We start from the raw sequence: 26865 nt of genomic DNA, 5'->3' as shown, positions 1-26865 counted from the left end.
CCTAAGATATTACAACCACTATAACTAGGATTGTGGTTTTAATGCATTTAAAGAGTATATGCCCTTTAGAGTGTGTGTGTGTGTGTGTGTGTGTGTGTGTGTGTGTGTGTGTGTGTGTGTGTGTGTGTGTGTGTGTGTGTGTGTGTGTGTGTGTGTGTGTTGCGGTTATTGTGTCTGACCTCTGCCCAGTCTGCGAGCAGCTTTCTGCATCCCTAAGCACTTCAATAGAGCTGACTGTGAAAAATCAATTAACACTATATTTAAATTGCTAAATTAATTACAAGCTTGCAGAAAGTTGAATGGGCACTATAAAATCAAGACTGTTTTATTACGATCATAATTAACGAGGGCAAAGCACAATGACTAGAATAATAAAGACATAAATGCAGAGCAAACACATCAAATCTCAGCAGCAAATGCTGTATCCTTTATGAAGAAATGTAGATCCAGTCCGGGATGCGGAGTGGTCGATACAGCATTGCAGCTGTGCTAAATTAAACAATATAATAACAGCTATGACACAAAAACACCTGTTCAAATTTCAATCTGTTTCTAACACAAAGTTATTGTTAGGCTATTTTTTTTTTTCTTTTAAATAATGCATTAAATAAGTAAGTTTATGGTATTTTGTGGTGTTCTTTTGTCACTTTTGAAGCTTGAAGTACTCTGTCCCATTTTTATAAAAGATTGACTAGAATAAAGCGTCAAAATATCTCCTTTTGTGTTCCACGGAAGAAAGAAAATAATACTGGAAGAACAAGAGTGTGAGTAGATTATTGTATTTTTGGTTGAAAAATTGCTTTAAGAATAGTTTAAATATCAGGTGCAATATCTTCTAGTTGAAATATGGCAGTTAATTTGCTTAATAATTTAAAGAACATATGAGCCCGTAATATTTTTATTTTGTACTACAGTTTTATAAATAACCATCAAATACAGGCAATTACATACTCAAAACTGTGGAATTTGCAGTGTTTTAAATATTTTATATATAAATATTTACATCTTTTCACGTGTTTGATTTCATTGTTTGCGATGTCTGCAGGTATCATGTCAAGTGTCACTGACAAGATTTGTTACGGCTAGAAACCGAGGATATTGATAAATATTCCCTTGGGTCTTTCTTTCATCTTCATCACAAGTTCTTTGAAGTTAGACAGCAAGTGTTGTCTCAGGTTAAAAGATACTTTGGCTTATTATGTTTTTCCTGTTCTAAAATACAGGTGAATCTCACAAAACCTCTCAAGAACATGTCCAGGCCATGTTTTGCTCTGAAATCTAAAGAAACAAACAAACAAACAACACTGTAAAAAATTTAACCGTGATTTATACGGTACAAAACCGGCAGCTGTGGTTGCCAGAACTTTACCGTCAAAAATACGGTAGCAACGTTATTGGTTTTACAGACTTAACTTAAAATTTACAGTAATAAACCGTATTTTATTATCTGATATAATGTGACCACCAATCACAGCAGTGATGAGAGTCACATGATCAATCAAAGCACATCACAAGCAGCTCTTCCACAAGAAAGTTAATACTAATATATAAAAGCTGCACAGTGTCATTCACACAAACATTAAACACCATCACGGTAACACAAATGGAATTTTAAAAATGCAATAAACATTAATTTAACAACATTAAATGTAACATAAAACCCTAATGTACATAACTGATTAGAAAAAAATGAAGAAAGCTATGAAGAAACAGTTTTTAACAAAAATACATCAAATGTGAAGTGCCACACAGGGAATTGTGCCACACAGGGAATTGTGAAAAACCGTAAAACCGTTTTTCACTGTAAATTATACAATGAGTTGTTCTTTTTCACTTTCACTTTCAAAAACTGTAAATTTAACGATATTTTACAGTAAAATTACATTAAATGTACCATTAGATCTATCACAGTTATTTACGTTATTTACCGGAAATTTTCTGTTAACCAATTAACAGTTTTTCACTGTAGCATTTTTACAGTCTTTTACCGTTAAAATTACGATAATTTTTTACAGTGAAAATATTAAATATTTAAAAAAGAAAAACTTATTTTGAGGCCCTTTTTTTTTCTTTCGCATCATGACAATTTTCATGACAATTTCCCTACAAATTCTTTGTAAATGCAAATTAGCCTATTATAATAATGTCCAACAATAACAATGTAAAACAATTAAATTAAATTAAAACATCAGGACACCTTACAATTTTTTTATTTTTTTTGAGGTAAAATGTCATAATTGCCATGGAAATGAAATGTGATGTGGCATTTTTGTGAGATTCACTCAAAGCCGAACTTCTATGAGAAAGAATAAATTGGCTCTTCTTCAATGAATAAATGAACTGAGGAGTGACTTAAAGGTGTCTTCTACTGAAATATTAGGCTTTAAGTTTTTAAAAAGGCGTTTGATCCGTTTTCTTCATAATCTAATGGAGTCTTTTCATGTTGGTGGATTCAAAGTGAGAGGACTCTCTGAGGAGTAAAACTTCTCGAGAAGCAAAAGAGGATGAAACTCCAAAGCACTTCCACTTTTCAGTTTATTTCACACCCTTCGCTTCTCATCGACATCAGATTGAGACTGAAATTCAAGCACGGATGCAAAACAAGTGGCAGAAAAGAAAAAAAAAGAAAAACCTCAACCAAACAAACAACCAAAATTCTTGTTTTCTTTCACACAAGAAAAACAAAAGCCCCATCATGATGGTTTTGTTTGTAAAAGGCTCGTAACACTTTATATTCGCTCCTTTTTTTAAGCTTGCATTGCTGCCAATGATCAAATGAATGTATGATTCTGATGACATAATTGCCTGTCACAGGCATCCATTGCAAAATTAGGTTAATTAAACGTTCCAGCAATGCGTTACGCATCACAATGGGTAGCCAACACTGAGAGCTTTTTGCATGAGGCAAGGCCACACAGTGGGAGATGCAGGGAAACATTCCAGATGGTTGCCAGGAAACGAGGGAATGCTTCAGGCTGATTGGCTAAAGGGGAAGAGTTCATTGCCTTGTGAAGAACCTGAATCTAATACTCAGTGAATGTCAAAATAATGTGGACCTGATTAGATTTTTGGTTTAAATGCTGTGCAATACCTAAAGGGACCAGTTTTGTAACTATTTTATTTTTCTCCCCTGTTAGTTAAGGTTTATTGCACCAAAATCAAGAATAATAATATTAAACATATTACATTTATTAATTTTAGGTTTTTTCTTTTGCAATATTTTGCACTGGAAATCTCCTTTGACTACTGGACTGATTGATCATGTGATTTTCAAAATGGCAGCCTCCATGAAGCAATCCACTCCATGTAAAATAAATCCACTTTTATTAGGGTGTTTTCACACTTGGTCCTTTTCAGGGGTATGAGCGCGGTTCGCGTGATTTTTGGCCCATATGTGAACAATCCAAACAATCTCAGACCCCTTTAAAGCGAACCGAACGCAAACCATCTCGTGGGGTTGGATTTCATCTCATGGTAGTCTACGGTTCGCTAAAAACACTCAATGTGAACACAAACCGCTCTGGGCTCACTTTATTTTTTTCATTCGCGAATCCCAATAGTCATCAGATGCCTCCGTACAAATTGCTCTGGCAGATTTCTACAAATTATTCATTCAAAACGTACACTCGATACTTTTCACAAAAGAATCGCAACTTTCCTCAAAATGAATTGCTACTTAAAAAAAAAAAAAAGAATCAATACTTTTCCTAAAAAGAACCAATACTTTCGACAAAATGAATTGCTACTTTTTCAAAAAAAAAAAAAAAGAATCACTACTTTTCTAACAAAAAAAGGCCTTTTGATATGTTTTTCAAAAGAAACATTTTTATGTTTTAATGTAGGCTATCTTTATTAAAGTTTTTAACTGGTAAGAAAATGACGGAATGTGCGCGTTTTAGAGTAGGCATGTTGTTTTAATATGGTAAACTTGCACTTTTCGACCTTTAAACGGTGTTTATGTGTGTTTGCCTCATAATTTCAAACATAGGAATTCAGGAGCTGCAGAAAGCGATTATTGCGGCGATTACATGCTGCAATAATCGCTTTCTGAACTTTTTCTAATGCGCTGTCTCTATGACAACAACCACTACACACAGCTGTCAGCAGTAGGCTATAATGTAGAGGACAAAGCGCGCGTGCGCGAACACAAATACACACAAAGCCTGAGGTAGGGGACGAATTTAAATCTCCTTTCTCTGAATTGAATAGCCAGCATCCTGTGAGTCATTAACACCCGCTTGTCTCGTAGCAGCAATGAAAGGTGAGTAAACAGCCTCGTTTAGTAGCTAATCTAGCAGTAAAACGGCAGAAACGTCTCCTGAGGGAGCAGCTAGGCCTATCTAATTCATATTCCTTTTCCGACGGTTCAGACTTGTGAAGGTGAATGATGTGCAGGACAGGTGGAAGAAACGGTTTTGGAATGGAAAGTTAATAGGAAAGAAAGTGAGAGAGCTCGAACTGACTTTGCTCTTGAAGTAAAGCCCTTTAATTAATATCGCCCCATCCCGCAGAGTGCAGTGGACGGATAATAGTTAGAAGAATAAATCAATATCTCCTTCAGCTTAACTTTGCAATGGATGAATCCAGCCTCAGTAAAATGTGCAAACATTAACAATACGACTTAAAGGGATAGTTTTCCCAAAAATGAAAATTCTGTCATCATTTAGGCCTACTCATCCTCAAGCTGTTCCAAACCTGCATGAATTTCTTTGTTCTGCTGAACACAAAAGAAGATACCTTGAAGAACATGGGTATCCAAAACAGTTCTGGGGCACCATTGACTTCCATAATGTGGGGAGAAAAAATACTATGGAAGTCAATGGTGCCCCAGAACTGTTTGGATACCCATGTTCTTCAAGGTATCTTCTTTTGTTTTCAGCAGAACAAAGAAACTCATAGAGGTTTGGAACAGCTAGAGGGTGAGTAAACTATGACAGAATTTTCATTTTTGGGTGAACACTATCCCTTTAATGAAAATCAAACCAGTCCACTTAAGTGGAAGTCCTTAATAACATTAAGCAACATTCAAAACAAAAGTAACTTCTGCAAAATGATTCTAGACAGAACTCGTATTTACAAGTTAAAAAGAAAATTCAGTTGTACTAAATAGTGAAAGGTGCAAAATTAATTTTATCCATTAAGATTTGTTTAGACTGAAAGGTACACTTATAAAAAGTAGGTAATGCAATTTTTTTTGGACATATACCATGTTTATTTGATAATAGATGCATGGTAATACCATGCTTTTCTTTTTTAGACATCATTGCTATTTATTTATTTATTTACATAATAAAATAGGCCTATCACTAGACAAGCACCATGGTATTGTTGTGTTTTTTTCTTTCTTTCTTTCTTTTTGGTCGGGGAGTGTATTTCAGTGCAACAAAACCCGTAAGCATCTCCCCTTGCCTTTTGGCATTGTAACTGAACTCCTATCTCCTATCTCCTATCTCCTAAATCTGTGGCAGGCAAGCGACACTAACTCATTTCCAATTTCACAAGGTGTCCAGATCGTGCTCGCTGAGTTGGCCCGACAGAGCTCATTTCCATAATTACACCGTAAATGCAAAAGCTCGGTGACAATGGTATGAAAATGAATGCACCTCGATTCCTGCATCAGTTCATCCATGGGAAAACATCCTTTTGAGATGGAGAAAGACTATCTTTACGCCCTAAGAATAATGCAATCAAGTTGAGGCCAGCAGAGAAATCTAAATCTCCATTTCAGCTACAAAACATCTCACAAACAAGACATTTAGATCTTTTTATTTTTCTTGAAATACATAATGTCCCCATGTTCATTTAAAAGAACCTTATTGTGAAGCATTACCAGTTTAAAGACTATTCTTTTATTTCTAAATGCACAAACTACATCAATCATAATACTGAAGAAATATCCACCAATCAGGGAAGCATTTTGAATTGATTTGGTCTTCTCAGACTTTCAAATTACTCTGCAAAAAAATATATGATCAATGAGTTATGACATACATAACATTACATTGCTTTAACTCATCAAAATAAGTTAAGCAATTTTTTTTATGTTATACAAGATTCAACTAATTTTCTTTAAGTCAGTTTAATGTAATTTAAGTTGAATTGACTTAAAACATCCAAGTTAATTGTACTTAAAAAAAATAAGGCAGCTGTTTTATTTTTTAATTTTTTAATTATTATTTTTTTACAGTGATATCTGAATATTTTGCAGTCATGACTTTAAGGGCAATACATAGCCTAATGATAAAATAAAATGTAGAATATACATTTTTTAAATTATATTATATATTGTTTTATAATTATTTTCGATTAATTATGTGAATACATTTGACCAAATAAATTTTATAAATAAATATAACAAATAAAATATATTGTTTGTTTTTATAATTATAATTTTGTTGACTGTCAAAAAATAAATTTGTATTTTTTTGATAAATTTAAATATTTACAAAATATTGTTTTATACTTATAATCATTGACTGTCAATACATTTGACAAAAATGGTAATATTGCATTTTAAATATTTTATATTTATTAATATTTTTTTCTATAATATGTACTTTTGACTTAATAAAATACATTTTATTTTTGTATATTGTTTTTATACTTAAAATAATTTTTTTGATGATTACATCATTTTTAAGGCTTCATGGAATGAGCAGTTTATTTCCCATTAAAAATAAAAACAAGAACACAGTCTATTTTAATTTTTTTAATGTTTTAATTATTTTTGCTCCAAATCAAATGTCTCAGGACTTGGAGAAAATCCCGAACCAAGGTCGCTGAAAAAGTGAGTGATCACTGATACGCTCTATTGCAGCAACAAAGAATTCAGTCTCATTTCATTGGCTTTAATTAAAGAAACACTCCCCAAGGTCAGGTCATAAGGCAGGCAGAACGATGTTAAAAATTATCTGTGAAGGACTTAACAATATTTCTTTCAATTCCTTCGATCTGTGTGAAATAAATGAGCTCTCTTGTGCCTGCAGTTTGTCACGGGGACAACCCTTTAGGCCACTCACAGATCAGCTGATTAAATATGTATTCCATGCTGGGTTTTGTTCCCGATGGGTTTTGGACTGATGTGACATGCTTTGATTTGTCAGATGCTGTTGGGAGATATGGCACAGTAGTGTCCTGTCCTTCAGAGTTTGTGACTTTGTGTGTAGAGATGATATTTCACAAAGATCTGAAGCCTGTGTGCCTCAAACAGAGATTGTGATATGTGATCTTTGATCACATGGAAATTGATTCTGAACAAAAAATGTACCTAAAAATTTACTTAAATTAACCCCATCTCTAAACTTCTTATGTAGTCACAGTTTGCAAAGCAAGTTATTTATCAATACTAACCTTGAAATTAACCCTTAAACCCATACCTCGGGTCTTTAGTGACCCGGGGCGTCACTCACTACCATCCTCCTCATTCATTTTTTAAAGTTACACATCAACCTCCTTACTGTTCCTCAATCAATTCATTATAACCAATATAAGTGTACGGCCTCGTGGACTTCATGATCAAGTGCACCTTTTAATGTCAAAATAAAAGTTTTACTTTACATTTTTTAAATCATTATGCTTTTATAATCTTTGGTTGTGCTTTAAAGGACACTTACTTCAATGTGTTGACTAACATACTAAAGCATACTGTATGTTAAAGTATAGGCGACTTGATTATAATTAACTTGTGTCATTTGATATTACATTTAGGGCCAGATTTACTAAACAGGGCAAATTAGCGTGGGAGCGCAATTCCACAAAAGCGGCGATGGGAGTGGAAAGATCTGCACGTGATCTACTGACGACGTGCAAATTAAAGAACACAGACGCAGTCAGATCATTTCCATAATGACCAACGCAATCTACCAAGAGCTACCAAATTAGCGTCTGGTTTTGGGGCGGTAAATAATGGCGCAAATACCAGTAAATTGACAAGCACAACCCTTAGTAAATCACCTTGCATGATTCATTTAAATACTCTCCTCCCATAAATTTTGCGTCCGGAAGGGAAACTCCTACAAATGCATGTGCAATAAAGTCCACGACTTTTCAGCGCTAATTTTTCACTGCGTGTCTTTAGTAAATCCTGACCGTAATTTTTTAATGCCAAAAGAGGGCGCTGGCGCAAGCTCTTAGTAAATCCGTAAATTTTCATTTAATTGCAATGAACATTACATTAATTTAACACTTAAGTATTTTCAAATATATTATTTCCATAAGTATAATTTTTTTGGCACACATGGGGCCCTATTTTAACGATCTAAGCGCATGGTCTAAAGCGCACGGCGCAAGTTCACTTAGGGCGTGTCCGAATCCACTTTTAGTTTAACGATGGGAAAAATGGTCGGGTCTAAAAGGGTTGTCCCTATTCTCTTAATGAGTAATGGGTGTGTTTTGGGATTTACGTGTGTTAAACCAAACAGAGTCTCATCTCCCATTCCCTTTAAATGCCAGTTGCGCTTACGCCATGGCAGATTCGCTATTTACATGACGGAATTTGATAGTGGAAAGACCGAAGCCGTCTACTGAGCGCAAACGGATCTGCTCGTGCGCAAGGTTAAAGTGCGCAAGTAGATCATCTACGGGACAAGCCGGATTCCACCATATCTTTATGTACACAATAATAATCTTTTACATAATCCTTTTATTTTAAATATTTGCCATGTTTGTGTGCTGCTGTGCGTTCCTGTGTGTTTAATAAGTAGAGTGTACGCGCGTTGTGGACTCATCTATCGGCGCACATTGCTAACGCGCTCTTTAAATAACAAAAAAATAAATAGGCTATTGCACCAATGACTTTAGACCAGGTTTCAGTTGGTCAATGGCACAGTCTATTTCTGTTGCCTCAAAATAGCAACGTACCAACAATGCGCCAGAACACACCTCGTTTTCAGACAAGCACGCCCATGGGCGCACAGGACGTATTAAATGCATTTGCTATTTAAACAACGTGGCGCAGGACGTGAAAATGATAACCGCGTCGGACTGAAACTAGCAAAAAACACTTGCGTCGTGCTTGGCGCTGCATTGCGCCAGGTGTAAGATAGGGCCCATGGACACAAAATGGCATTGTTTCCTGAGAATCGCCCTGCCTCGGATTAGTGCTGAGGGTCTCGTTCCAGTTTTTTGGCTTGATTCATTACAATTTGGCATCGGCAATTAAACATGATAAACCAAACTCTTATTCAGTTTCGACTTAAAGGTGTGTGCCAAGACAATGAGCGCTGCGCATGCAGAAAATTAATTATAAAGTTAATCATTGAAAATTAGCAAGCTAAGACACCAGACTGTTATAAATCAGTTCCAGCTTTTGATCATGAATGTTGATTAGTCAATATAGAATTATGGGCATGTTAAATAACATCTTTACCTTTCTTTTACATATGATGTATTTCAAAGCTCTTTATCTCTATTTGCTATACAGAACGGTTTCAAAGGCCTTATTGCATAAAAACGTGTACAGGCGTGCTTTATAACTTTCAGCATGTCACAAACAAACTTGATTCCATCTGTTTCAAAGGCAGAATAATGAGTTTCAGAGCGATGAGGGGTAGACGGTGTCTCTAGTGTGCGCTTGCATCTGTTGTGAAAAACATGAGTTTCCTGCTTGGCTGAGCTTTGTGGAAAACAGGTGGACTGTATTTCACCTTAGCGAATGCAGAAAGATAGAGAATGAGATTATCATGGTTTGGGAGATGCTGGGAGAGAGAGAGAGAGAGGGAAAAAGGGATTGTAAACAAGACAAGCGGATGGAGTGTCATTTGTTTCACTTCATAGCAACTTTGTCTAAGTTGTTGATCCTATAAATCCCTAAAATAGGAAATGTTTCACAATATATTTCCAGCTTTGATACATCAGGATTTAATGGTCATTTGTGGATCAAAACAAAACGTATTTCATCATGTTTATAATATTTGAAGAAATTATTTTATTCATAAAGAAATTCACCAAATATTTTTGCTTTGTGGATGTGAAACTAGTTTCAATTCCAACTAAGGATGAACATAAGATTATAAATAAAATATAAATGTATAAATACATATTACATTTGTATAATACATCATATTAACATCATTGGTCATTAAAAAATGTGGTTGCAAGAACATTAGTATGTAGTAACAAGTAAGCAGAAGTTGTGTTTGACATCAGTGACAATACAAAGTATATTCTTGCCTTTACTTTATGAAAATCAGCAAAGATATCCCAGTAAAAAGACCGTGCATCATGACCAGTGTTGGGTGTAATGCATTACCAAGTAAGTTTAAAAAAGTAAAGTAAGGGATTACTTTTACATTAATGTAGTTTAATTTCAGTTATTTCTGATTTAATTACGTTAAATACCATATAGATTATAGAACAATTCTATATTAACCAATTGAACATCAAAAGTTAACGTCTAATTTTAAAATGTAATGTAACCTTCTCCCTTTAAATACTTTGGTCAGTTCAAGAATAATTTATGCAATTATATAGTGTCTATTTAAAAGAATTAAAAGAGCAGTTTCATATTGGTCAGCTTTCCTAGGCTGATATGGGATTTAGAAAGTTGTTTTTTAGAGAGTGTAATTAATACAGTAATCTAATTAAACTTTTGAAGATGTATTCAGTAGCTATAATTACTTTTTTTTTTCTTTTTTTTTTACCCAACACTGATTGTGACACGTAGGCATTTGGGAAATAATACACTTATTTAACTTTGTGAAGAACCACTATATAGGGGACAGAAATCTTACTGTAATAATCCACTATATAAGGGACAGAAGAGACTAAAAGACTGTATCAAATGCATAGGGTTAACATATAAGTAGCCAAGCTCAAAGTAGCTTCACTAACATCGCTAGTAGAAACAATTGAGATACAAAAAAAGATCGAATTTGATATGCCAGTGGTTCCAGAGAGATGATCACCCTGATCTGATGTAAGAACGCTGATCGTGTCTTGGTTGATCTTACAGCATCATTGAATAAAAAACCGATGAGCCTCACGGGAACAGAAACCAATTAGCAGCACAACCCATTCAGGCCTGTTGCTCGGTTACGCATCCTCTCTGCATGTTAATGCGGCTCCTCATCTACCTGTTCCTCACGCAAGAGCTCTTGTGGGTAAAACAGAAAGGAGATGAGAAGATTATGCTGACAGCACATTTGTACGCCGAAACACATTAACGTAAGAGGCCGCTTAGCATTCGAGAGACTGAGAGGGTGTCGTAAGGGAGTTAAATATGAAATAGTAGGTCTGTTTGCTCGCTGTTTTTCAGAGGAACCTCAAAGGAACTCCCCGAGGAGGTCCTGGTCTCCATAGCGAACAAAGAACGCTAGATGTTCTGGAGCAGCTGGAGTTAGATTAACCCTGAGGATTACGTCCCCTTGGCATCTGAAAAGATCTCAAATATTCTGCTTGAAATGTTTGTAAGAACCAAAATCCTCCACTATATGCAAAAGTTTGCTTTATTCTGAGGAAAGAATGTGAAATATAGGGCTAATGAAGTTCACAGAGTTAAAGTTTTGGGATTCAAATGCATGTTGCATGTAATAACATCCTTTTTTTTTTTTTTTACATTTAAAATCCTTAATAATAATGATAAAAAATAAATAAGTTTAAATTGGTAAATAGAGAGGTCTTATTAAATTTAATTATTACATTTAAACAATCCAATTTAATAACAATTCAGAAGACTACATATTTGCACATCAAATAAAACTAGAAGGAAAAAAGGTAAAGACCAACTGGTTTCATTAAAACTTGTCTGAAAGTCCACAAAAGAGTTACTTACTCCAAAAGAGTAACACTTGACGGTGTATGACGTAGGATGTAGGAGTAGTGTTAGCTTTGACGCCTCTCTCGGTTCAAACAAACAGGGCTGGGCAACAAACTCAAGCTCCTCCGACATTTCTCTTTAAAAATTCTCATTTTAGACTTATAATTCGTGACTGGTGTTTTGTTTTGCTCTATCCTCTGCGCGTTCGTCAATGTGTCATACGTCATGTCAAAGGTTACTCTTTCGCCGTAAATCGATGCGTGCGTCTGTCAGCCGGAAGCTAGTTATTTTAGTCAATATAGTTTTAAATATGGATATTTTTCTTACACGAACGCATCGCTTCACTTCAGCAGGCCTTCATTAACCCCCGCAGAGCCGTGTCGAGCACTTTAATCATGGATGGATGCACTTTGATGGACTTAAAAACATAAACGGCCATTCACTACCATTATAAGCTTGGAAGAGCCAGGACATGTTTTAATATGACTCCGGATGTATTCGTCTGAAAGAAGAATGTCATATACACCTAGGATGGTTTGAGGGTGAGTAAATCATGGGGTAATTTTCATTTTTGGGTGAACTATCCCTTTAAATTAGGTACAATCAGCTTGGATGTTTAAGTCATATATAGCAACTTAAATTACATTAAACCGCTACAAAATAAAGAGTTGAATTTTGTAAAACTTATAAAAAAGTTGAAAATTGCTTAACTTATTTTGATGGGTTAAAGCGATATAAAAACATATGTTGTCAACTAATTGATCATATATTTTTTTTTACAGTGTATGTTAGACATGATAGATAGATAGATGGATAGATAGATAGATAGATAGATAGATAGAGGGCTGCCAACTTTTGAGTTCAGCTAGAGTGAGAATAGCTAGAGATTCATGAACCTGCGATTCGATTTCGATCTCGATTCAATATTGATTAATTTAGGTATATACATGGATACGTTAATTTTTCTTGAGGAAAAAAATCTCTTAACTAATGTTGTAAACTATACAGGGAACCCTGTCAGCTGGTACATTATTATTAAAGGTTAATTAACAACTGATTTGTATACAATTGCATTTAAGGACTTTTTTTAATAATAATAAAGTTCTATTAACTTTTAATGGTAGCCTATGTAATATAGTGCTTTTTTTTGCTCCTCTCTGGAGTACATTTTTCTCGCTAACTAGTTTATGGACATCGAATGGCTTTTCTGAGGTAAACGTTATGTGACATTATTTACAAGCAGTATTCGCTGTTGAAACACAGTTTGAGCAATTACATGAGACATTATACATTTCAATAAGTTGTAGTTCTTTCAACATACCCTCTGATGTTCATTCATTTATTTTGTACTGTAACTAGTAGTAAAGAGGGAGAGATGATCGTTCACGTGCGCTCATGCTTCTTGAACTTGCCAAACCGGTATTTATTGTTTGAATTTCATGATAAAACTTAAAGGCAGGGTAGGTAGGATTTTTCTAAAAAAAAAAACATTCCAAATTTGTTTAAACTGTCTTTATATACCAATACATAATTAAAATGTAAGTACTCTGAAAAAGAGAGTATAAAAATCGAGTGTCTGTAGACCTCTCACGACTGTTGTAAACACAGCTAATTATTTCCATTCATTCCACCCCCTCCCTTCTGGGCTCCTTCCAAAGCCACGCCCCCAAAACACATGAACGCGCGACGCCAGGCTCAGGCTCAGCTGGAAGACGCATTTATTTACCTGAGATGAGTGGAGAGGAAGGAGCGCAGTGCATGCAGTGACATCATGTCAGAATCACATGTAATAAAATACCTAACTTTATCACTATAAATATAAACAAATAAGATTTCTTTTAGTACTCACTATCAAGCTAGCATATCGATACTGGTAAAGTTGAAAATATTCTTTGTTGATTCGGTAACAAGCTATATTTATACTGTAGGTAACGAGCTATATTTATAAGGCAAAGCTAAAAACAGGTTGCATTGATACACGTTTTTCCATTACCATCAGTTACACTGTGATGAAGGTGAATTTCGTGTAAGATTCATAACATATACGGTGTTTTGCGAGTTTCCATGATGAAAACATTGTTGACTCTAATGAGGACTACACTCCGGAGACAAGTACTGCTTCGTCGGTTCGAGGACAGGTCCGGGGTCGAGGGCGAAGCAGAGGAGGTCGTTCAAGAGTGCGGGCAACCAGGGTCCGAGGAAGTAGTTTTTGCCTTGTTTGCTTTCGCTGACTGAATATGCAGGTGCTTTGAATTTTGAATGCTCTTTCTCTGCCATAATTTTACTCTTCGTAGGTTCCGCGCCTCTTGCACTCCTCCAATCAAACGGGTGCGCGCGCATATGGGCAGATCTAGCAACAGGGGTGGTAGCCATGGTTGCGAGAGTGAGTGACAGTCGCCCAAACCAATCAATTGTTTCGTCCCGGATGGAAATAATGAGCTGTGTTTATTGCAGATTAAAAGGTCTACAGTCACTCGATTTTTATACTCTCTTTTTCAGAGCACTTACATTTTAATTATGTATTGGTATATAAAGACAGTTTAAACAAATTTGAAAAAAAGTTTTTTATAAAAATCCTACCTACCCTACCTTTAATAAAACAAAATTTGAAAGCCGAGATTTCATATCAAAAGGAAGCTGCTCTGTCTTGTCTGTCTGCGCATTGTTAGTGTTCTCTTCTTGTCATCGCTATGTTTTTCTCACTGCGTGAGAATATGAATGAGTGGCGTGAGAGAACAGTGTCAAATGCACAAGTCTCACGCTGAATAGAGTGAGAGTTGGCAGCCCTAATGGATGGATAGACAGACAGACAGACAGACAAACAGTGTCTGTGTCGGTGTGTGTGTTGTCCTATTCTCCTGTTCTCTGTCCTCCCACCGGAGCAGCTGTCGAAGTGGACAGGAAGGACTAAAGAGCAAGGACCTGTTTGAGCTCATTTATAACAAGGTGCAACCTCAGGCAGTTAGAGTCCCAGCGTCCTCTGGCTTAAAACATTGCCTCATTACTTCACTTCCTGTAGGAGCCAATACCTCCTGTGAGGAGCGGATAATAAATACCTGTGCAATACTGTGCCATGCCATTTTTAAGGTATGAGAGGCTGTGCTACAGTATATATTGTGTAAAATGTGGTGTTAGATACTGTATTATCACACCTTACGGCTTTAATAACAGTTCCTAATATCAAGGACTTCATTTTCATTATTTAAAACATTATTTCATTAAGCTAATTCTGCTAGAAAATGTCGTCATGGACATTTAAAATAAGGTTAATAGTTAGTTTCAACAGGTGCTGCTAACAGTTAGGCTACAAGCTGTTCTATATGATCAATTAGCATCTAGAACTGTCCGTTTTAAAATGTACAAAATCATACTGAATGTATATAGTCCATATCCTTTGCGAGTTTAAAGCCTGCTACAATTATTCAATAACACATGTTAGCATGTTGCTAAGCTAATGTGGAACTCAAAACATAATACCGCACACAAATATTGGGTAGTTTCTCTGCCATTTTGGACTTTTCACCCCTCACTAAACTCATTGCAATACATTCTGGGATTGTGTTTTTCTACCAAAACGAGGGAACTTAGAAAGCAACATAATATTGTTGATATATTTTTGCAACATTCTTCATGTCGGACATACCTATGATCTCTAGGTAGGCAGCATGTTAGGTTTAACTAAGGAAGCTGCTCTCTTCTTTGAGGCCCATTTGAATGTGAAGCAGGCTTTGATCTGGATTGAATTGTTCGGCCACAATAAACCAGTTCCTCTGTAAGACCCACATACTCCTTCCTGAGCCCTTTCCTTCCTCTTGGAGGACTGTCAGAATGGCAGGAACTCGCTAGTTTGTTTTCTTCTCCAAATCTTTTTTTTTTTTTTTGCATTGACATTCTTTCACACCCATTTTTTTCTCAGACAGACTGAATCCAGTCAAGTTAAAGCCTTTGCGCTGACATTGTGTGAGAAACTAGACTTCGTAAAACAATCCTGTCAGAAATGACAGAACTAATTAACATTATAAACATTAAGCTGGATAAGAATAAAGAAAAATAGGGATGAAACTAATTGTATTTTATACTGACCCCTACTGATGTGGATTCAAAAGTTTTTGTTCATTCATTTTTGGTCAAAACTAATTTTTGTAAACTTCTGCAATCCTGACATCTAGTGATAGAAAGGCAACATTACATTTTTAGCAGTCAGCAATCCTGAATAAACACTTAGATGCACAAACAAATAAAATTAATCTTAAAAATATTTAAAAGCAAATGCAATTAAATACTATTACAAGGCTTTAATGATTTTCTTAAAGCTTTTGTGTTTTTTTTTTCTTTTCTCCTTAGTAATAATAATAACAACAATAATTATAATAAGCAACTTTAAATAAATGTACTAAACTTAATAGTTATGTCACATTTGAGTTGTTAAAATTCACTATGTATATATACATATATAATTGTGTGTGTGTGTGTGTGTGTGTTATTAATTCATATATATATAATTTTTTAAACCTTTTTTCATAAGACCTGTGCCAAATCCAATGTGTGTGTGCAGATAATTCCGATGAAGCGGACCCTACACACACACAAATATTTTAAATATTTAAAACTTTATTTAACAGAGACTGTTATACATATATTTTACACCAGGTGTCAGCAGACTCATAAACAAAATCGTAAAGAGACTCAACTGCACCTTCTCTTTTTAAATGATTCATCCTTTAATTGTTTCTTGTTTTTTACAATCTATTCACTCAATATATATATATATATAAAAAACTCTCACCATAATAATAATACTAATAATAAAAAACATTTTACAACTCTACATTTAAATAAATGCATCAAATTTGAGATTTTAAAATCACAACTATATCTATCTATCTATCTATCTATATATATATTCAATTCACATTTATTTGTAAATTGGTTTTCACAATACATATTTCAAAGCAGCTTTACAGAAAATGCATGTGTCTACATTACTATTTAGAGTGATCTGTTAACAGATGTGACTGTGTCCATGCAAACCCATATAAAACCTATAAATAAATATATGGGTATATATATAAGCACCAAACTTTTTTGTGTTTGCTGCATCTCATGTTGTACATGGGGATGTACAAGCAGTGTTGTGGTGTGACTTTCTGAACTGGTGTCTCCGTGCTTCTGCTTGCCTGTGTGGGAGGAGTTCGCACAGATTTGTATTCCTCATGCACACGCACAGACAGCAGCAGCAGCGCTTCAGTGTGAGGCAGAGCACAGCGGGGGAAACCTCCGTCTACTCTCACTGTCGGCTTGTTTTTATCTCCACTGAGGAAACGCCTCGCTCCCTGACCTTACAGTCTCGGATTTATGCTGTGTGTGGAAGACATCTATTCATGAACTGTTCATAGTGAGGAGATAAACGGACGCCAGCGGTCTGCAGTGCAACATATCATCTGAAAACAGGAGGACCCAACGCCCTTCCCAGACCGACCATGCATACCTGCCTGGGTTGATGTGCAATGGATGCTTTTATGGGTTTGCATGCATAAGTATGCACCATTAACATGCTGAGGTGCCTCTCCTTTTATGGATTGCTTTACGGGATCATAACCTGGTGTTTTTTCCTTCAAAACTGAAAGTCATCTCAGTTTGGATGCTAAATAACCAATGAAGCCTGGAAGCCTCGAGATCAAAGAGGCGAGATAGGCGACGTTGCTATGTGATTTATTGATTGTTCCATATTTATCATAAGATGGGGAACGGTTTCTCCAACATCGCAGCATTCCAGTCCCTGCACATTGTGATGCTAGGCTTGGATTCGGCCGGTAAAACCACAGTACTGTATCGGTTAAAGTTTAACGAATTCGTCAACACTGTTCCCACCATCGGCTTCAACACGGAGAAGATCAAACTCAGCAATGGCACCGCCAAAGGGATCAGCTGTCACTTCTGGGACGTCGGCGGACAGGAGAAGTTAAGACCCCTATGGAAATCCTACAGCCGTTGCACGGACGGTATTATTTACGTGGTGGACTCCGTAGATGTCGACCGGCTTGAGGAAGCCAAGACAGAACTGCATAAAGTCACTAAATTCGCAGAGAACCAAGGAACTCCTCTGCTGGTGATCGCCAATAAGCAGGACCTCCCCAAATCCCTAACAGTCACCGAGATCGAGAAGCACCTGGCTCTCCATGAACTGAGTCCCTCCACCACGTACCACGTCCAACCGGCCTGCGCCATCATTGGCGAGGGTCTCCATGAAGGAATGGACAAACTATACGAGATGATCGTCAAACGAAGGAAATCTCTCAAACAGAAGAAGAAACGATAGACTATTGCAGACTTGTAGAGACATTCAAAGGGATAGTTTACCCAAAAACGACAATTCTGTCATCATTTACTCACCCTCATGTTCCATGTCCCCATTGACTCATTGTGTGACCGGACATTTAAAAAAAATATCTCCTTTTCGTGTTTTTCAGAAGAAAGTCGTACAGATTTAGAATTACGTGAGGGTAAATGAAGACAGAATTGTCGTTTTTTTTGTGTACTAAATGTTGCCATGGAAGATATGATGGGTTTTGCCTTGGTATGCAAGATTTGGTAACACTTTATAGTAACTTTCATTGCGCAAGAAATATTTAGTTAATGTACATTCATACTGTCTGAAACATTTGCATAAATATCCGCATTTGAATCTACATGAACTCTTGATCTGATAACTGTGATGTGTTAAAATATTTCTTAAATTAAATTACAATATTTACAGCTTACTTGAACAATATAGCATCTTTGCCACAACCAATGGCGCGAGTTTCGGGCAGGACAATCTGTTTGTCCGACCAATGGCATATACATTTGAAAAACCTGTTCGTAAACAATCATTAATTTTGCAATTCAGTTTTGGTGGTGTTGTGCAGAAATTACACACTTTAAGCATGTTTCTTACTGACTTGTTAGTGAAAGTTATTATAAAGTGTTACAGGAGATACAAAAAAACAATGGTAAATAATATGCTTGCGTATAGAACCAAAAACTACTTAAATACATAGCGAGAAAATATGTAACTAGCCAATAAATTAAAGTGCATAAAAATAAGAGAAAAAAATAATAAAATGGGCCGGACCCATGTTGCTGCTTGATATTAACTCCATAAATATTGCTAATAAACAGTAGCCTGTGCTTTGAAAAACCCCTACTTTTGTTACAAAATCATTCCTTAAACTGAATTAAAATGATTTTATGCTTTTCCTGCATAACTAGCAGCACATTGAACCATATAGTTCCTCCGATGCAGTTTTTCCATTTTTTTTTCTTCCCATCTCTGTCTTTTTTTAAAGTGCCCTACACAGGCCTTGAACATGACCAGATATGTTTGTTTAGTTGAAATGCTACTTTGTACTACAATCAGAGGTTGTTGTATTATGAAACCATGTAGTGAAATGAAGACTGTTTATGCACATGATGCCAAAAATAAATTATACTGAAATATACATAACGCGTGTAGTGTATTGTTGGTTTGCAACCTGACCTAAACACTTCAGAAAAGTCTGCATTCAGCATTATCGCGGGCGGCGAGCCTGTTTTCTGTAATTAAAGTTGCCGTTCGGTACAACAGCCATCACCCATAATTCCCCGAGCTGTCAGATCTACATGATTTCACATCGCTGGACGACGTAAATCCCTTTGATTTAGCTCTAGGCTGGCCGAGGTCCACACGTGCTCGCGTTTGAGCGTAGCACACTCTCGGGACCGGGATAATGACCTTTTAGTGCTCAGCGAGATTGAAAATGGATATTAATAGGAGAACTCACCCATTGTGTAATTAGAATAAGCCACAGCGGGCCGGGAAAAAATCCCTCTGATGGGAGTGTGACTGGGGCCTTGAGGCGTGCAACACAACACCTGCTGGGTGGGCAAACATACACAAAGCGTGATTTTAAATCAAATTTCCTGTTAACAGACTGTACTATGGTTTTGATAAGAACAAGACAGCAAAATCTGTCACGCTAAAATGCTGTGCTGTTTTAAGAAATCACTCACTTTCTAAAAATGAGAAAAGCCAATGTTTTTTTGGTTTTGGTTGGACATATGGCGGTCAAACATTGGGAATAATTAAAATTTTGCAATGTGTTTTTATTTTATTTTGTAATATGTCTTGTGCTTATTACCAATGCTGCATTTAATTGATCAAAAATACAGTGAAAACAGTAATATTGTGAATAATAATTATTATTATTTAAAAGAACAGGTTTCTATTTTAATATATTTTAATATGTAATTTATTCCTGGGATGTAAAAGTTGGATTTTAAGCTGCCATTATATAAGTCTTCAGTGTCACATGATCATTCAGAAATCATTTTAATATGCTGATTTGCTGCTCAATTATTAATGGTTCCTATATATCAATGCTGAAATGTTTTCTTTGCTTAATATTTTCGTGGAAACCAGGATGGATTTCTTTTTTTTTCAGGGTTCTTCGATTAATAGAAAGTTCAAAAGAACAGCATTTATTTTAATGTCACTTATGGTCAATTTTATTCAGCGTCCTTGCTAAATAAAATAATTTATTTTTAAAGAAATCTTTCGTACCTCAATTTATCACGTTTTCCACAAAAATATTAAGCGGCAAAAAAAAAAAGTTTTCAACATTGATAGTAAGAAATGTTTCTTGAGCACCAAATTAGAATGATTTCTGAAAGATGTAGACTATAAAGTTAATCATTTGACTGGTATAGGAAAAAATAAATAAGTAATAATAAATATCATAATATTTGTATTAAATACATGTTTACCTTTAAATACATTAAAAAATGTTTTTGTTTTTTTAAATAAACTTAAAAAAGTGAGGAAACACATTTTCTTAAAATGATTAATTAATAAACTTCATGTGTAATTGCAAAAATGCAGAACTTGACAATTCCACATAACTTATTTTTTTCACTTATTTACTTAATAATTTTAAGGCAACAGGTTTCCTCACTGTTTTTAAGTTAAGTCAACTGATCAGTTTTTACAGTGTATGAAACCAACCTCAATACATAATGAACTAGACTATTAAAACAGTCTCCCTTTTTGTCATCCAAGACTTTCTCATTTGTCATTGACCCATAAACCAATATAGCTAAGATCTTTTTCTATATTTGTACTGCTTCCGCTTATGCCTGTTTCACAATCACAGTAGGTGTACGCCGTAATATCAGCCACATTAATTACCCATCGTCCCAATGAACCCATGGCCCTGAGTGCAAAATTCTGTAAGGTATGTCACAAGATGAGAGACTGGCTCTGAACAATCCAGAAACCCAGTGAGGTGACAGGAAAGATAATATAGATAATTAATTTTAACATCAACCTATCTAAAAACACAGGCAGTGGGAATGATGGGCTTTTTTTGGAGCAGCAGGTAATAGGGTTCTATAAATAGACCTTAATAATTAATGTAGCACCCACTGGAAATACACGAAAAGGCCAGAAATGGGGATCTTAGCGACAATTGAGCCGTAAGTGCAAGACAGTCAATGTGATCCAATGCGTGTTTTTAATTTTCCCAAAGAATTTACTGTGAATTGCTCATATTTTGTTGTCTTATCATACTTGAAGGCAGGGATTACTCATATAGTTATTTATGGAAATGGAGATAGAGTATCCCAGGTTCCCAGGGAAACTATCTGATTTTAACAGTAAACAACACTCAAACAAGACTCATGACAAGAGTGTTACCGGCAACTAGAGAAATACAAAAAACAAAACAAAAAAAATGTTTTGATGTATTTTTACCATGGTAACCATTGTTCTCATATAATATTTATTACAATGCAATACAAATAAAATTACAATGAATAATAAATTATTATTATTTTTTTTATTTTATATTTTGTATTTTTTGGTCACACTTTAGATTAGGGTCCAATACTCACTATTAACTAACTATTATACGACTTTTGCCCCAATAAACTCCTAATTAATGCTTATCAATAATAAGCTAGTTGTTAAGTAGGTATCATTAGGATTAAGGGATGTAGAATATGGTCATGCAGAATAAGGTATATGTGCTTTATAAGTACTAATTAACAGCCAATATCATATATGCATGCTAATAAGCAACTAATAGTGAGAATTGGACCCTAAACTAAAGTGTTACCGTATTTATTTATTTTTTGTGTGGCAAGAATGAAATCTTTATTTGTACACATCAAAGTGAAATATTACAGACAGACAGAAAGACATGCATTTTGCCTTAGCAAGTACCACTAATAACCAACTACGATATAAACAAGCTAGTGCTTACAATGCTTTCATTGTTCCTGATTTCTTTAATTATACATTTACGCATGTTAAAAACGGTTTACAATTACAACCATTGTCAGGATTTATTGCTATTGGAACTCACTCCCCATTCAAAACAAGTTATTAAAATGTAATTTGTTAGTCTGAAAATGCAGCCAATGTTTTTTTCTGCTGTCCGTAATGAGCCGTTTGTAAAATTGCATGCAAATTGTATGTTTGTGTGGAACAATGACGTAATTCATAAATTAGACACAGAGAAGGCCCTATTTTGAACTCCTAAGAGTAAAACTCAAAATGGCCATTGAGGAGCAGGGAAAATGGTTTCTGCTTCTATTTGGGTCATATCGAAGGATTTGTCTATTAATATACCCCTTTCCCGTACGCCTCCATCCCGGTTTTCTGGGTAAATCCATGAAGCTTTGAAAAACACACCTGGATCTTTTGACTGAAATGTTTGGGAGTTTGTTGCCCGTCATGACATGCCTGTTTTGTTTTGCTCGTCTTTTTGTATGACACCTGTTTACCCCTCTTTCCCTTCCATTTTTCATCGCTCTGTAACTTCTTGTTCTCTTCTCCAAGCGTTCTCTTTCACTGCCTGCTTTTAGACTCGTCATTCTGCAGCTAACCAGATTGAAATGAGCCGAGAAATCTATGGTTGAAAAGATGCTCTCAGAAATGAGGTAAAACCCACTAGAGAAAGAAACGTATTTATGCGTCTCTCTCTCACTCACACACACACACACACACTACAGCAGGTCACATGGGAAAACTGATGGTTCGGTCAAATGAACTAAAATGTGGCCTAGTAGTATTACATCCTTCAGCAAATGGTGCAAACCATGAATACAGCATTTTGCTATCCTTTTAGTGAGCCATTTTTTTATTGTTATGATTTCTTAAATATTTCTGGTCTTACTGTGCATGAATCATCAATGTGCATTATTTTTCATAATCTTTCATCAAAACGTAATAACTTTCTAAATCTCTGAAACAGCAACTTTTTCTTTTCTGCTGATATATAACAAGGGGACTTTGAGCATAGGAGTGTAATATCCAATAATATAATAGGCCCACTTTTAATTGTTCATCCCAAGACCAAGATTGTCTTTTTACCTCTCTGGCTTTTCTTTCACCTTTTGTTGTGCTGAAACCGATATCTTCCTCCTAAACAGACATCTCTCATTCTCCCTCCTGTTTCTGTGCCCTACTTTTCCACAACTTCTTCACCCACCCCCTCTCACCTTCCTGTCATCTTTTTCTGTCTTCCTCTTTCAGCCGATGCATCATTCATTTCTGCGCTCATGGATATGGGAGACGTTGCTTTTCCGGCTTGTTTGTTTACTGCATATTGTTGAGAACTGATTAATCCTGCTTAGTAGTTCAGTTATATCAAGTCTCTCTCTCTGTTTATCTTCTCATCCTGTGTGGGCGTTTTTGCATTCGGGCCATTTAAATCACACCGTCTGGATTAAGTCTATAGGAATGTGCCGTATATGCTAACATCAGTGCTGTCTTAAAAATACAATGCATGCAGCTTTCATGTTTTGTTGTCAGTGCTGAGCTTCCAGGGGATTTGTGTTTTGTTTATGACATACTGTGCCGTGCCTCAGGGCTTTGTGCAGAAAAAGTCAAATCAAAGGGCTTTGATTGGTGACGAGGTCAAAATATGATGCTCGCATTCGTACCACTATGGCAACAATCCAATGTCAGAAACCACAGTCACAAACTATTTACAATGTATATACAGACATTCAGCCAAATGTATAGATAGACAGAACAGAAAGATAGATAGACCACCAGTCAGAATGATAATATATATATATATATATATATATATATATATATATATATATATATATATATATATATATATATATATATATATATATATATATATATATATATATATATATATACAGTCAGAGAGAATGATAGATAGACAGACAAACATAATTAGACAGACAGACAGCCAGCCAGAGTGATAGATAGAAAAAATGATAGACATACAGATTGATAGATAAACAGCCAGACAGAATAATGCAAAGATAGACAGAATGATACACAGCCAGATGGACAGACATACATTGAGAGAGAGAGAGAGAGAGACAGAGAGACAGAGAGACAGAGAGAGAGATAGATAGATAGATAGATAGATAAAATGGTATAGACAGATATAAAGGTACAGACAGACAGATATAGATAGATAGATAGATAGATAGATAGATAGATAGATAGATAGATAGATAGATAGATAGATGGGGAGAGAGAGAGAATGGTATAGATAGATAGATAGATAGATAGATAGATAGATAGATAGATAGATAGATAGATAGATAGATGCAGAATGGTATAGACAGACAGAGATAGATAGATAGATAGATAGATAGATAGATGGATAGATGGATAGAAACAGACAGATTGAGACAGACAGACTATGGTTGTTGTAGTCTCATAATTCCACATATGTTCAGCTTTAGCACATTGCTCAAGTCTGAGATTTTGTGAATCGGGAGGTTTAACACTGCGACTTCTGACCTGTAATACCACCCTCGACAGACCAAAACGCGACGGGAGGGAATGGGATTAACCGTTAACGCCAGTTTAACATCTGAGTCATTTCAGCTGTTTGCCAAGGCTTAAAGAAAGACTTAACTCCTAACACAAGTGTCAGGACAGGAATGGAGTACTCACAGGGAGGTAAATATTCACCATATGGACATCACTGGACACCATCGCGTCTGTAAAACTGTTAATCTACTACAGGCAAGCTGTTTTAAAAGGCGGCCAAGACAACAGTTAACATACCACTGAATAAACAAGACATTTTGTGTTCCTGTCAGTGAGGGGACACTGTTTTTATGGTGCCCTGACGTGTTTTCGGTCAACCCTATTATTGAGACAGGCCGTTAAACTGAGAGCTCTTTGTTACGTAACATACTTGCGACAGGCTGTAGTTCACTGCTGTCCTGCAAGGTCATTGACCGTTTGCTCTCGACAGCACTGTGTGAAAGAATTTCTACAATTTGTAGAGAAACAATCCCGTATTATCTCTTGCTAAAGGCAAACAATACCAAACTTGCAGAGAACGAGAAGGTTACCATTAAAAAATGTCAAGCTATCAGCTTATGCCTTAAAGTTTCTTTCTTCTAATTTATGTTGATATGCTATCAGATGTACCATCCAAAACCATTTCAAGCCACTTATAAATTTACAGCTCTAAATCCGCCCAACTTTTCTTGCCGTTTTGCTTCCCTGCTCCTTTGCACGAGTGCTTGTAAGAGCGTGTTCAGACAGCATAGAGTTCAGAGATGGGTTAATCCCTCCTTCCCAGGTGTGCGTCTCCACGTGTCTCCCCACTCAGCTGTTCTCTCTCGGTAGTTTTGAGCTTGTGTTTCTGCAGGAACATGTTTATTTGCGTCAGAACGAGAGCAACGTCTGAAAACCAGAGCTTTCCAGTGCATTTCATTTTCACTTTAATTAGGAGAGCAAATAAATCATTTGCTGTGCTGGGGTAGGGAGAGTCCACAAGTCTCCATCACTATTTCATCTCATCGCTATCTAGGAGAATATTAAAGAGAACTCGTTTGCCATTTTGTATGAGTATGATGATATCTAAATGACTTTGGCAGTCTAGTTAATCTAAGTGAAATTATAGCACAGCTTCACATTTGATTGTTTGCATAGACCATCAACCACTTTTTACAAAAAGAGCATCTTTTCCATGAAATTGACCCTTTTAAGGCAGGAACAAATCAGGGAGGTGCAGTACTATCCAAAGAAGGTGCGTAAGACACACACTCAACCCTGCCAACTACTGATGTATATAATTTGTCCGATACATCATCAAAGCCAAAAGCGTTGCATAACGTCAACAAATTGTGAACATGTTCCTTCGGTCTCAATTTGTAGTTGCATGTTACACTCAAGGACCCTCAGAGCAGCTTTGGTGGTAAATTCCGGGGAAATGGCCGGGACGTGCAGCTGTTGTTTCTGATGTGGGTTCGTTCATGCTAGTTCCTGGCTGAGTGTCTGAAAAGGTTTGGTGCTGGTGCCAGCACCCATGTGGTGACCATATTCACAGATTAAACACATACATACTTTTAAAAGCAGGCAGTAAAAACAGCAAGCACACACATATGCATTTTAAAATATGGTAAATACTGCATTTATCAAGGTCAGTGAGTTTGAAAGTATATAATGACGTAAATGGCACGTCTATTTGACTATACTTCCTGTCAAACAAATATGATAGCTCTTTCCAGTCATTAGTTCTATATTAGCCTGGTGACTTACATTGGGCTTCCTGAAAGTTGTTGAGAAGCAAAGCTCTTCGCTTGAAGGAGAAAGAGGCTTTTAGCTTTAGTCTGGATGCATGCCATCTAATTCACTCAACAGTGGACTCTGGGAGAGCACAGCAACACTGTAGAATCTTGTTGGCTTGCAAAACTTTCTCTCCAGGCCTGTTAGGTAAAGGTCAGTGTCCAGTTGCAACAAACCCATTAGGTTAAGTAAACCCTTTGGAAAGTTATTTAATGGTTTTCTTAACTAAATGGATTTGTCGCCTCACCGCCCAAATGCTTGGTGAGGAGTCTGCTGGAGATGGAAGAGTCTACTGCTCTCCACAAATTTGTGTGCATCTTTCTGTGGGGTATTTCAATGCTTTCATGTATCATCCACATTCGTCATTTTGCTAAAGTCTAGTCGAGCTTATTCTGACCATGAATTATCTACTTAGACAGAAAGGGTTTGCCTGACCAAGATGTAAATTTGACATTTCGTGATTTTTAGGTGTATGTTAGGCTTGCTACGATAGTCGGTGTTGACGGTGTTA

General features: G+C 36.0%; 2 protein-coding genes across 2 annotated transcripts in view; both read left to right on the top strand.

The window, feature by feature from the left end:
• The first annotated feature begins 4225 nt into the window (after window positions 1-4225).
• aox6 (aldehyde oxidase 6) overlaps window positions 4226-26865 on the top strand; it is a 64522-nt gene continuing 41882 nt past the window's right edge. Inside the window, exon 1 of the mRNA XM_079891282.1 lies at window positions 4226-4261. Within this exon, the coding sequence (XP_079747408.1) occupies window positions 4255-4261 (7 nt within the window). The 5' untranslated portion in view covers window positions 4226-4254. The remainder of the gene's footprint in view (window positions 4262-26865) is intronic.
• arl4ca (ADP-ribosylation factor-like 4Ca) lies at window positions 16972-19520 on the top strand. Its single transcript, XM_079889851.1, has one exon. The coding sequence runs from the start codon at window positions 17496-17498 to the stop codon at window positions 18072-18074; it is 579 nt and encodes a 192-aa protein (XP_079745977.1). The 5' UTR covers window positions 16972-17495; the 3' UTR covers window positions 18075-19520.

Source organism: Squalius cephalus (assembly GCF_949319135.1).
Source record: "Squalius cephalus genome assembly, chromosome: 13".
Classification (NCBI taxonomy): Eukaryota; Metazoa; Chordata; class Actinopteri; order Cypriniformes; family Leuciscidae; genus Squalius; species Squalius cephalus.
The sequence above is the reverse complement of the archived record's forward strand: the minus strand, read 5'-3'. Positions and strand labels throughout refer to the sequence as shown.